This window comes from Podarcis erhardii (genome assembly GCF_964252035.2).
Source record: "Podarcis erhardii genome assembly, chromosome: 14".
Lineage (NCBI taxonomy): Eukaryota > Metazoa > Chordata > Lepidosauria > Squamata > Lacertidae > Podarcis > Podarcis erhardii.
The window spans coordinates 4735235-4748079 of NC_138503.1; the positions used below are offsets into that span (position 1 = coordinate 4735235).

The 12845-nt window shown below is 47.1% G+C and overlaps 1 protein-coding gene across 3 annotated transcripts in view; it reads right to left on the reverse strand.

The window, feature by feature from the left end:
• The window catches only part of RORA (RAR related orphan receptor A), a 374069-nt gene extending 361641 nt beyond the window's left edge, over positions 1-12428 (reverse strand). For 2 of the 3 annotated variants that reach the window (XM_081839014.1, XM_081839013.1), the window contains exon 1: positions 11980-12428. In XM_081839014.1, the coding sequence (XP_081695140.1) occupies positions 11980-12217 (238 nt within the window). In that variant the 5' untranslated portion in view covers positions 12218-12428. Of the gene's footprint in view, positions 1-11862; positions 11888-11979 lie in introns of those variants that run through there. The other variant, XM_081839016.1, reaches the window with a different exon arrangement.
• Positions 12429-12845: the final 417 nt, after the last annotated feature.

The following is a 12845-nucleotide window of genomic DNA, read 5'->3' on the forward strand; positions in this document are numbered from 1 at the left end:
ATGCCCTACAACAAAGACACATAAAGTATTGGGGGGGGGTATCTCCCTTGCTGTCTCAAAGACCAACCACTAGAGCTCAAAAACCTCTTAAACTGTGGTGGTGGTGCACACACTTACTTCAGAGTAAGTCCACTGAACTCAGTGGGACTTCAATTCTGAACACAGATGCTTGGAATTCAGGCTGACTCTTTGCTAGGAAGAGAGAAGCACATATTCTCCTCTCTGGAGATGATTTATCATTACCCACGAATTGCCAAAGGGAGAACTGAAGTCTCCATAAGCGGAAAGTCTCTAAATCACGGGGTGCATCATTCTTAAAATATACCAGGACTGCCTGGCTCCAGGCAACACTGCAGAGTCCAAAAGTAAGAAAAGTGCCCATGTGAGAAGAAGAGAGGGGGGGTTGTCAGCTGGACATCAATTAGTGGAAGGGGGGTGGGTATTTTGGACTATGCTTAAAACTGCAGGTGGGTGGGGAGCCTAAAGGTGTGAGCTGTAGACACAGGGGGATGTGAGCGAGGGAGAGCGCTGAGCACCTCCAATGGCCACTAGAAGCCCACCAAGATGCTTTCAGTTACCGTATTTCATCATACAATGGCCAGGCATTTTCACACAAGGACTAAGACGTTTTTCTTACTAAATTGAACACAGATTCTCCAGGATTCCCTCTCCCATGATGTATCAACTGCCAGGAGGTGCAACCAACACACATACACACAGCAACAGCCACAACAAGCCCAGCACTGTGAAAACAGACACCTTCTTGCTTTGAACATTCATGCATCATGCAAACTTATCAGCAATCCAGAGTGACATTAGCATCAAGAACAGCTGGCACATATTCCAGGCATCAAAAAGAAGCCATGTCAGCACCAGGAAGGCCTTGCTGGGAATAGCGTTCCACAGTCAGGGGACCACAATGAAAAAGATGCTCTCCCTTCTGGCCACTCGCTGAGCCTCTCTCTAAGCAGACACCCCAGCAAAGGCCTCGACTAGGAATGGTATGGGTTATGGAGGAAATAGGTGTGTAACAGCAGCCCTTGTGAGTAACAGGCAGTAGTATGAGAGCTCTGGATTCTCTAGGTGTGACCTAAATGTTGCTGGGCACCTTCCCTATCAATGAGGCAGTAATCTTGGCTTGTTCAGCTTCTAGCCACTGGTCTGGGCTGTGTGGGAACACTCCAGATCTGGATTTTGGTGCAGCTACGGCAACAAGTCCACTTTACCTAAGAGGTCACTCTACCCCATACATGGATGCCTGACCACTTTGATCGGTGGGACTGGCATTCTTACAGATGCCACATAATATTCGTTCCACACCTTGGAACTCCCTGCTTATTGATTGCAGACAGGCACCTTCAGTGCTAAGAACATTTTTCTTTAGGCAAGCCTATCCAGATGCTTCGAAAGCTGTTGCAAGCTTGAATCTATTTTTAGTCTATTTTCTTTTAAGTTTTAAAGTTTTAAATGACTGTTGTTAATTCTTCTTATTGGTAATTTTATTGTTTTATCTTTATTGTAAACCATTTAGAGGTGTGTGGAGCGGTTGGTTGTGAGAGCCAGTGTGGTGTAGTGGTTAAGAGCGGTAGTCTCGTAATCTGGGGAACCGAGTTCGCATCTCTGCTCCTCCACCTGCAGCTGCTGGGTGACCTTGGGCCAGTCACACTTCTCTGAAGTCTCTCAGCCCCACTCACCTCACAGAGTGTTTGTTGTGGGGGAGGAAGGGAAAGGAGAATGTTAGCCGCTTTGAGACTCCTTCAGGTAGTGATAAAGCGGGATATCAAATCCAAACTCTTCTTCTTCTTGGTTTTTTTACAATCAAGTGGTGTGTATGTAAATTTTATGAAATCAGTCAGGGAAAATGGCTGAAACTCCACATACACAAGAAAGCTAAATAGCCAAAGCAGGGGAGGCTGCTCCATCTCCTTCTGATTTGAGATAACATCACTACCTAATTATAATAGTCTAAATAGAAATAACATGAATTCTCCTTTCTGAAGCCTTGAGTTTTTGTGCAGAGCTGACAACCCAGTTCAGTATTCTAAAGACAACACCCAGACCAAAGGGGACTTCATGCAAAGGAGCATGCAAAGGTCTTACATCAGTAATATTACAAATGCCTGTCTTTTCTTCACAACAGTTCAGGTAGCACAATGGGGTCAGCCAGCCATCTTAACAGAAGCCATGGCAGCCTGAAATTTGCAGGAGATATCTACACTATAGATCAGGGATGGGAGATCAATTACTCTCCAGGTATTGCTGGACTCCAGTTCCCATCAGGCCTAGCCAGCATGACCAATGGTCAAGGATGGTTGGAGATGTAGTCCAAAAGCATCTGAAGGGCCACAGGTTCCCCATCCCCATATGGACCTAAAAGAGTAGTTATTATGTTTCCCCCCAAGGAATTCTGGGAACTGTAGTTCTATAGGAAGGAGAGCGAAGCAGAATTCTCAGCTCTCAACCAAGTGTAAATTCCTTGGATTCTTAGTGAGGAAGCTGTTTCAGCTAAAGTGGTATAAAATTGACACAAGTTTGTCATGTAGAGATAAGTCAGTAATCTTGAAGGATGAAATCTAGTTCCTCAAGCAACCAGGCATCATGCTTCCATTGTTGAACATGCCACAGGGTCAAGATAGAGACAAAGGTACACACATGTTAATAATCATAGCCAGAAATATGCTCTAAAGAAACAGACCTCTACCAAGTTTCAAGCAGCTGAACCCTCAGCACCCGTGCGCATCTTTCCCAATTTACAGAGTGGCAGAGACACCTGGAACAGCTCTCAGTCATATTAGTCTGTTGCAACAGCTTAAGAGTCCTGTGGCATCTTAAAGACTAACAGATTTATTGTGGCATCAGCTTTCTTGGACTACAGCCCAGCTCCTGATGGAGTGGGGTACAGTCCATGAAGGCGTATGGTGCAATCAATCTGTTAGCCTTTAAGGTGGCACAGGACGCTTTTACTGTTTTGAAAGCAGCTCAGAGAAGCTGAAAGCAATTCACATTATACAGCTGGTCAACAGGGTAAGACAAGTCTGCAAGCTTTCAGCCTTGGCTGAGCTCAAGGATCCACAGTTGCCCACCCGCAGACTGAACCACAAACACTCCCGCAGCACTCTGCACACCTGCATTAGGCGAAGGGACATCAAACAGGACAGGGAGGCCCCAGGTGGTCTGTGCATTAGGCATGTACATCTGCAAAGGACAACTGCATGCTCAGACTTCTCTGTGCAAAGGCTTTCCACGTGTTCCGGAAAAACCCTCATTGTGCGGGGTTCCAGAATGCACGGCTCATCTAGGCACAGAGACTAGACTGTGCAGAGATGTCCACATCTAACATGGCAGCAGTGCCACACAATCTTGGGACACAGCCGAGGCACCATCCCATAACTCGAATGCCGTTCCTTGACGTGACACCAGCACGGAGCAGGGGGTTGAGGGCTCTGCAAACCCCTGCAGTGTGCAAAAACTCATTTAAAGATTTTAATTCTTATAAAAGGATTGGGCAAAGGCATGGAAAAGGTTATGGATGGCTCCTAGCCACTATGGCTATTCTGAATACCAGTTGCTAGAAACCACAGGAGGGAGGGAGAGAGGCAGAGCTCTTGTGCTCTGGTCCTACTTGCTGGTTTTCCACAGCACCTGGGTGGCCACTGTGGGAAGAGGATATTGCATGACGTGGGCCCCCTATGGCCTGATCCTGCAAGCACATCTCACGTTCCTATCTTATATTTCTTTCTCTACCCCATCTTCCAGTGTCTCTTTTGTGCAGAAACAGCACAGTCCTAGCAGTAAACTGGCATCCTTGAAAGCTGTAATGCAACTGAGTCCGACAATGGAGGTCATCTCGATCCAAGTGCTGCTTTGCCACCTCCAGCCAGCTTTTGCATTCAGCTTGCTCTTACACTGCTGCTGGCTTCCTTTCCACAGCACCTTTTCACGCTGCTATAATGCCAGCCCTGGTGTCGCTTCTTGGAGCACATCAATTCCTTAAAACTTGCCACCGTCCTAGTGGGTTGCTTTAGAACTCTATCAAAAATTATTAGATCAAATTACAAAATGAAAGACACCGCAGCGGGTTGCTGCCACTACAGCACTAATGCATTTCTGCCATTCAGCAAGACTTTTACTGTTGCTCCTCAAAAGCCAACAGCCACAAGCTGCTTAAGCAATCTTGGCAGCAGCAGCAGCAGCAACAGCGAAAGAGGCTGGGGCAGGGCAGGGCAGGATACAAATTTTCCACGTGTATCAAAAGGAAAACCAAAACATCCTATTGATGCATGATGCCTTTGATACGCCCATGTGTGTGACTTGGTGTACACTGTGTTTATGCACAATTTAACCCATACAAACTAGTTCTTTCACATTATTGTTCCCACCTTACCGTACATGTGCCCACTCAACTGCTTTGATTGGCAGAACTGGCACTGTTACAGGTGCCACATAATACTCAAAAGACTTACTGAAATCAATATTATTAGTAGTAGTAGTAGTAGTAAAGGATATGTACAATTGTATATACCGGTATATGTACACTTGTATACTCCATGACCTGGAGTATGAAAAGCAGATTGAGAATATATGGGTAAAAAATGTAGGAGAGGGAAACAACAGTGACCTTACTGTGGGTCTCTGCTATAGAGCGCCAAGCCAGACTAAAGACTTGAAAGATGCCTTCCTAAAGAAGATTTCCAAACATAGTAGTCATGGGAGACTTCAATTTCCCTGATATCTGTTGAAACTCAAATTCTGCCAAGAATGTAAGGTCGAACAAATTCCCCCATTGCCTTGCTGACAACTTCATTTCCCAGAAGGTGGAAGAAGCAACAGGGAGGAACTGATCAAATAAGTGGAAGAACTCAGAAAGGAAGTGATCATACAAAGACAAGGGAAAGCTAAGTGTAGTCAGACGCGCACTCTGGACTTTAAGAAGGCCAATTTCAAAAAGCTTAAGGAGCTACTGGGTGTGATCCCGTGGTCAGAAATATTCAATGAGGATGGAGTCCCAAGAAGGATGGGATTTCCTAAAAAGAGAAATATTGAAGGCCCAAATGCAGACAAAACCAACAAGAAAGAAAAGTGGGAGACATCTAAGGAAACCGGTGTGGCTGCATAAGGAGCTTACAGATGAGCTGAGATTAAGAAGGGCATGTATAAGAAATGGAGGAAAGGAGAAATCACAAAGGTGGAGTATATATAAGTAGCCAACAGTTGCAGGGGGGAAGTCAGGCTGGCTAAAGCTCAGAATGAGCTCAGGCTTGCAAGAGAGGGTAAAAATAATAATAAAGGTTTCTTCGGCTATGTCCAAAGTGAGAGGAAGAACAAGCAAGTGGTAGGTCCTCTGCATGGGGAACACGGAGAAATGCTATTAGGTGACAGAGAAAAGGCAGAACTACTCAACACCTACTTTGCCTCTGTCTTCACCCAAAAGTAAATTGATGCCCAACCTGGTGATAACAGAATAAATGATGTTAGGAAGGAGCTGCAGCCCAAGATAGGAGAAGAGGTAGAAAGGAAACACCTAGCTACTTTCTTTCTTTTCTTTTTTTACATCTTTTTATTCATTTTCTATAACCAAATCACAAAAAAGAAAAACAAAAACACACACCAAAGAAAAAAGAAAACATCAACCAATACAAAACACATGAACAAACCAGAAGACAAACATTAATTAACAACAAATAACGGTTAACTTCCCTCCATCTCGGTTTTGGGTTATGTAAATATTAAATCCATTCTGCAGTTTTTCATTTTATATCGTCTACACATCGCAAGGGTCATATTAAACCTACTGTGATTTTTACATCTCTAGAATTTGTTTCCATATATGTTATGAATTTGGTCCAATCGTCAATAAGCTTTGTACCTTTCTGCTGTCTGATGTTCTGCGTCATTTTTGCCAAATCCATATATTCAAATAATTTAATTTGCCAATCTTTAACGGTCGGGATATTTGGGGTTTTCCAATTTGGTCTAACAGAATCCTGGCAGCTACAGTTGTGTATTGAAACATTATATGATCTTCTTTCTTAATCTCGTCTCCGATCATTCCCAGAAGGAAGGCTTCAGGCTTTTTAACGAAGGTGTATTTAAGTATTTTTTTCAATTCATTGTATATGGATTCCCAAAATTTTTTAACTTCTTCACATTTCCACCACATGTGGTAGAAACTTCCCTCTTTAGATTTACACTTCCAACACCTTTTATCACCAGTCTTATACATTTTTTGCAGTTTCACAGGGGTGATGTACCAACGGTACATCATCTTTTCCATATTTTCTCTAAGGGTAGTACAGGCTGTAAATTTCATTCCTTTAGTCCACAACCTCGTCCATTTGTCAAAATCCAAGTTATATCCGATGTCTATTGCCCATTTTACCATAACCTCCTTAACCTCTTCGTCCTTGGTGTCCCAATCTAATAGCTGATTATACATTTTAGATAGCAGTTTAATTTTACTTTCTATTATCTCTACCTGGAATTTAGATTTTAGGAAACACCTAGCTACTTTCAGTGAATTCAAATCTCCAGAGCTTAATGAGCTGCATCCAAGGACACTAAAGGAGCTTGCAGATGTAATCTTAGATCCTGTCTATGATCTTTGAGAATTCTGGGAGAACAGGTGAGGTCTCTACAGACTGGAAGTGGGCAAGTGTTGTCCCCATCTTCAAAAAGGGGGGAAAGATCCAGCTCACTACTGACCGGTGAGTTTGAGAACAGTACTAGGGAAGGTCCTAGAACAGATAATTCAACAGTTGACCTCTGAGCATTTAGAAAGGGATGATGTGATTACTGAGACCCAGGATAGGTTTCTCCAAAAAAAAAAGTCATGCCAGACGAACCTCATTTCTTTTTTGATGGAATTACAAACTTGGTGAATCAGGGACATAGTGTATCTTGATTTCAGTAAGGCTTTTGACAAAGTGATATTCTTGTGAGGAAACTGGTGAGGAAGCTGGTAAAATGTCAGTTAAATGTTAGATGGCTTTGTAGCAGGTTGACAGACTGTACCCAAAGAGTACCTATTAAGGGTTCCTCAGCATCCTGGGGAAAAGTGATAAGTGAGGTGCCGCAGGGTTCTGCTCTGGGCCCATTGTTGTTCAATGTCTTTATAAATGACTTGGATGAAGGAACTGAGGGGATGCTCATCCAATTTGCAGATGACATCAAACTGAGAGGGGTAGCTAATGCCACAGAAGACAGAATGAGAATTCAAAAGGACCTTAGTGGATTGGAGAGCTGGGCACAAGGTAACAACATGAATTTCAGTTACAGATAGGTAGCCGTGTTGGTCTGCCATAGTCAAAACAAAATAAAAAAATTCCTTCCAGTAGCACCTTAAAGACCAACTAAGTTAGTTCTTGGTATGAGATAGCTGAAGAAGTGTGCATGCACACGAAAGCTCATACCAAGAACTAACTTAGTTGGTCTTTAAGGTGCTACTGGAAGGAATTTTTTTATTTTGTTTTGAACATGAATTTCATTAGGGACAAATGTAAGGTTCTGCACTTAGGCAGGAAGAACCAGCTGCACACATATAGGATGGGGAACACTTGGCTTACTAGCAGTAGATGTGAAAAGGAACTAGGGTTCTTAGTGGACCACAAGCTGAACATGAGTCAATAGTGTGATACAGCAGCAAAAAAAAGTTAGTGCTATTCTAGGCTGCATCAACAGAAGTCTAGCGTCCAGATCAAGGGAAGTACAGTAATAGTACCACTCTGCTCTGCCTTGGCCAGACCACACCTGGAATACTGTGTCCAATTCTGGGCACCACAATTTAAGAAGGATGTTGACAAGCTAGAATGTGTGCAGAAGAGGGCAACCAAGATGTTCAAGGGTTTTTAAAACAAGCCTTATGAGGAACGGTTGGAGCTGAACATGTTTAGCCTGGAAAAGAGGAGACTGAGAAGAGATATGGTAGCCATCTTCAAATATCTCAAGGGCTGTCACATGGAAAAGGGAACAAGCTTGTTTCCTCTTCCCTGGAGGGTAGGAATCAAGGCAATGGCTTCAAGTTATAAGAAAGGAGATTCTGACTAAACATACGAAAAAACTTTCTGACAGTAAGAGCTCTTGGTTAGTGTAATGGTCTCCCTCAGGAGGTTTTTAAGCAGAGGTTGGATGGCCACCTGTCATGGATGCTTTATCTGAGATTCCTGCATTGTAGGGGGGTGGACTAGATGACCCTTGGGGTCCCTTCCAACTCTACAATTCTACATTTTTATTATTTATTATTTATATGTTGCCCATCTAATTGGGTTACCCCAGGCAGTAAGGGCAGCTTCCTACAAATAAAAACACAGTAAGACATCAAACATTGAAAACTTCCCTATACAGGGCTGCTTTCGGATGTCTTCTAAAAGTCAAATACTGGGTAGTTGTTTATTTCCTTTACATCTGATGGGAGGGCATTCCAAAGGACAGACACAGCTACTGAGAAAGCCCTCTACCTGTTTCCCTCTAACCTCACTTCTTGCAGTGAAGGAACAGCCAGAAGGCCCTTGGAGTTGGATCTTAGTGTCCAAATAAATAAATATTCCAAATTCATGAAGTTTAGCATGAATGTAACCCTATGTGTAGCTTCCTAGAGCTAAGCTCCATTGAATTCAGTCTTGCTTACTTATCCAACTCCATAGGTTCAACCTGTAAAACACATTGAGTTAAATGCTGAAATGCAGACTTTAACTTTGGATTAGAAATGCATACAGTCTTGTGAAGAAGTGTTACTGGTTAAACTACTCACCTGAAGTAGGAACTCCATCAAAGAAAAGCAGTATCTAGCCCCTCTGCTTGGTTATTTTTCTCATTATGAGAAAACTATGCTAACCCTGTCACAAACTTGTAAGCTTCCTCATCACTACGTTCAATTGCTGGAGCAAGGAGACTTCATCAATGATTCCAGCACTCTGGCAGATGACATCACTCCCACTTTGAATAAATCCCGAGTCAGGTTCCCCTTCCACTACACCCCTAAGGATATCAAATGGCAGGCAGCTGCAGCGTTCATCCACAAAGCCTTTGCTCAGAGAGTCAGTGAACTTCCAGCTCTGCTGCAGATGTTATGCTAGAAGGAAATGCCAGTTCCACTTTTCCAACCATTTTACACACTGGAAGCAGATATTATTTTCTGCCAACTCCATTATTACATCATCATCATCATCATAACAGCCATTGCAAACATCTCCCTTCTCCTGAGCATAGAAGCCAGAACTGCTGCAAAAGCAGAGACACTCCTGCTTTGCTCAGTGTTGCCATCCACAAAGGAGGCCCATTGCACCCCCCCCCCCTCAGCTAAGGCTTTCCATGGTGGATGCTCCAACGCCCCTGAACTCAGCCGGTCCCCTTAACTTACGTATTCCCCCTCACCCTGTTACTTCCATTCAGATTGTTACATAAGGAGTGCTTGCGTGCTGAGACACACACAGAGAGCCTGTGTACATTTTCACTTTCCCTCCTGATTTAATCCTCTCTACAATTGGTTTGGGGGTGGGCGGGGGACAACGAGGATAGAGGAAGAGAGCAAAGCAGCATCACTGCACATTTGGGTCAGCAGGTTAGCAGTTTCAAAAGCCTAAACCGTTTAAGATCACCGTGATAAGGATGGAGCACAAGTCGTCATCGCCATCAACTGTCGAGGTCGCCTTCTACTCCTTTTCCCAGGCCTATTTTTTATTTCTATGGCAATAATAACAGGCACACACACACTTCAACTCTGGTTACATAATTTCCCACAGACTTGCATGGCTCAGGCTGGGAAGGAAACAGAGATGTGCAGAGAGAGAGAGAGAGAGAGAGAGAGAGAGAGAGAGGAGTGCAGGAGTATTCTCTGCACACTGTAGATTTCACTCTCTCACTCCCCGCTCTCTTCTTTAAGGGGGAGGGGGAGGAAAATTCCAGGGTAAACAATAAGGTGGGATTAAGCAGAGAAAGTTAAGGAGGGATGGAGCCAGCAAAAAAAAGAAAGAAGAAAAGGGAGGTTGTATAACAGCAAACGTCCTGCCGCTTAGTAAACACCCCCCCCCCAAAAAAATCTGGCTCTCCTCAGACACATTTTCGCCAGTGTTTCTGATTAACGTTGTTATGTAACCAGCTTTTACATTCCTTTTGGTGGAAGCCACCATCCCAAGGCCCCTTGCAAATGCCAAAAAATGCCTCTCTATATATACATATTGCAAATATAATTATACACATTTCTTCCACTCCCTAGAGTTGCATTTTAAAAATCTCGGGAAATTGCCCCCCCCACACACACACACACTCGCACGCACGCACTCCTGATTTCAAGGGGTGTCTATCATCTTTTATTCCGCCCCGCCCCCCCCCCCGCCCGCTGTACGGGGATCGCCAGCCAAGGAGGAAGCTGCTCGGAATGGAAGGCGTGGCCTAAATTGGGAGGAACAAACAACAACAACAACAAATAATATTGGAGCGCACATGATCAGCCATATTTCGAGCAGCGTCGAGAGAGGGGCGCTAGCCTGCCTTTGCAAGCCCCCTTCCCTCTCCAAGCCCAGATCCTCTGTCTCCAGTGCTGCGCCGACAGCTCCCCCGCCTCCAAAATAATAACCCCCACGGACAGAAGACAGTCTTCGAGCAATGGGCTTGCTAAATCCAACTTGTAGCTTGGCACAGCAAGGCGAGCATGGCTACGTTCTCACAACCGGGTGAATCGGTTCCGCATCTCTCCTCTCGAGCAACCATGCCTACTTTATTTACAGAGGAGAGGTAATCCTTCATCATCACCTTCCTCGTTTTACAAAGAAAGCAGATCACACCAATCCACGTTTCTGGAAGTCCTCTGGGCTTTAACCGTTGGCACGCCAAGCAGAAAAGGGGGACGCTCGCCTCCCTCCTCTAAAAAAGCCAGGTAGACCCGCGTTGCTAAAGGCGCGCGCGCCCGCGCATCCATCAGCAACCGCGAGGTCTTTTTTGTTTCCCCGCCGTCCGCCCGGCGCTGAACTTCGCGTGACCTGCACGTGTCAAGAGGACCTGACCTGCGCTCGCCTCCAGACCGTGAGAAAAGCGCGCAACGCGGGACGTTCAAAAAGGAGAGGCGAGCAGAGGACCCCTGCCCGATCCAGGAAGGAGAGGTCAAGGGCCTCCACCTGCCAGCAACAACTCCAAAGGAAACAACTGCACCACCCCAGTGTGCAAACACGGAGCTGCTCGAGCTCGTCTGAACGCTTCCATCAACACGCTTCAGGAAGAATCCACGCAAGAAGCCAGCCCCGCCCCTCCAAAACTCTGTCCACCATTTAATAATGGAACAAAACAGACACCTATATTTAAAAAGGAGTGGGGGAGAGAGGGAGAGGGAGAAGCACCTGCCAATCCAAAGTGTTTGATTCCTTGACTTGGGGCTGAAACCCTCTTTCCCTTGTGGGAAATAAATCCCACACCCCAAAGCCCAGACCCAAAATGGCATTTGGGGACTTTTATTTTCCGGCGGGGCGATGTTTTTGCGGCTCTGGCCAGTCCCGCGTCCTCGCCTCTACACGTGCACGTCGGCAAAGACGAGCCCGGCCCTTCGCCTCCCGCCTGGCCCGGGACACGTGCTGAGAAAGGCAAGCGCGCCTTCTCAGGCAGGCCAGTTCCGAAAACAAAAACATTCCAACCAGGGGGAACGTGTGAACGGGCCTTCGGAGTCTCCTCCCACCAAAAGGCCGGGCTTGTCATGGAAGCAAAGGCTTGTGGTTTCTTTTTCTTTCTTTTTTTAAAAAAAAATCCATTAAAAGTTTGCAAGGTAGCATGTCGAACCAGATATACATATACATATACATATATATGTGTGCACACATATACAGACTGTACACACACCCCTATACAAACACGCACACACACACATATATATACACATACTTATATACATATCTGGAGACTGAAAGGAGACGCAATCGTGGGTCGACCCCGGCCCTGGCTTCTCTCTCCCCCCCCCTCCCCTCTCCCCCCTCCCCTCCCCCTTCCCCGCTTTCCTACCTCCTCCTCCTCCGCCGCCGCCGCTGCTGCTGCTGCCCGAGTAGCTCTGCCTGCGGTTGGGAGGTGGCGGCGGCGGCGGCGGCGCCTCTCCTTTCCGGGCCAGCTCCGCGCCGGCCGCGGGATCCCGGGCTGCAGCGCCGGCCGTGGCCGCGGCGGCGGCGGCGGCTTCGGAGCCCGGCTCGGCGGCGGCGGCGGCGGCGGCGGCGGCGGGCTCGGCGGCTGCCGGCGCGGACTCCATGTTTCTGGCTGGGCGATCGCGCCGCCTCGCCTTGGCGCGGCTGCCGCTGGTGCTGCTGCTGCTGCTGCTGCTGCCGCCGCCGCCTCTGCCCCCTCCCGGCCCGGCTTCGGAGACGGCGAGCGCGCCAGGGGGGGCGGCCGCGGCGGCTGGGCCAGGGTGGCTCCCCGGGCCGGCAGGACGGGGCGGGGGAGACGGAGAGGGGGCAGAAGAAGGAGGCTGCAAACGGGAATGATGCTGGGGGGGGGGGCGGCGGGGAGAGGCAGAGCGGAGCGAGGCTGAGCCAGATGGGAGACGAGCTTGCTTGGCTGTGACCACAAGCAGCGCTAGCGAGAGCTTTAACGGGGACCCTGCGCTCGCTCGCTCGCTCTTCCCACCCCCTCTACTCCCGTGTAGACGCGCGCAGCCCCTTCCCAGGCAAGGCTCGAACCCGCTGGGCTGCTGGGCTGCCGGGCTGCCTTCGCCTCCCAGCGCCCCCCCCCCCCCGCCACAAGAGATCCTGGGCTTCTGGATTGGATGGGCTTTTGTCGCGCATCTGGGCTCCTCTGGCCCCTTCTGGTTTGGTCTTTGCTTTCGAGGAAATGGGCCCTTTGAGCGAAAACGTTTTAAGGACTGGGGGGAGGGGTTCCTC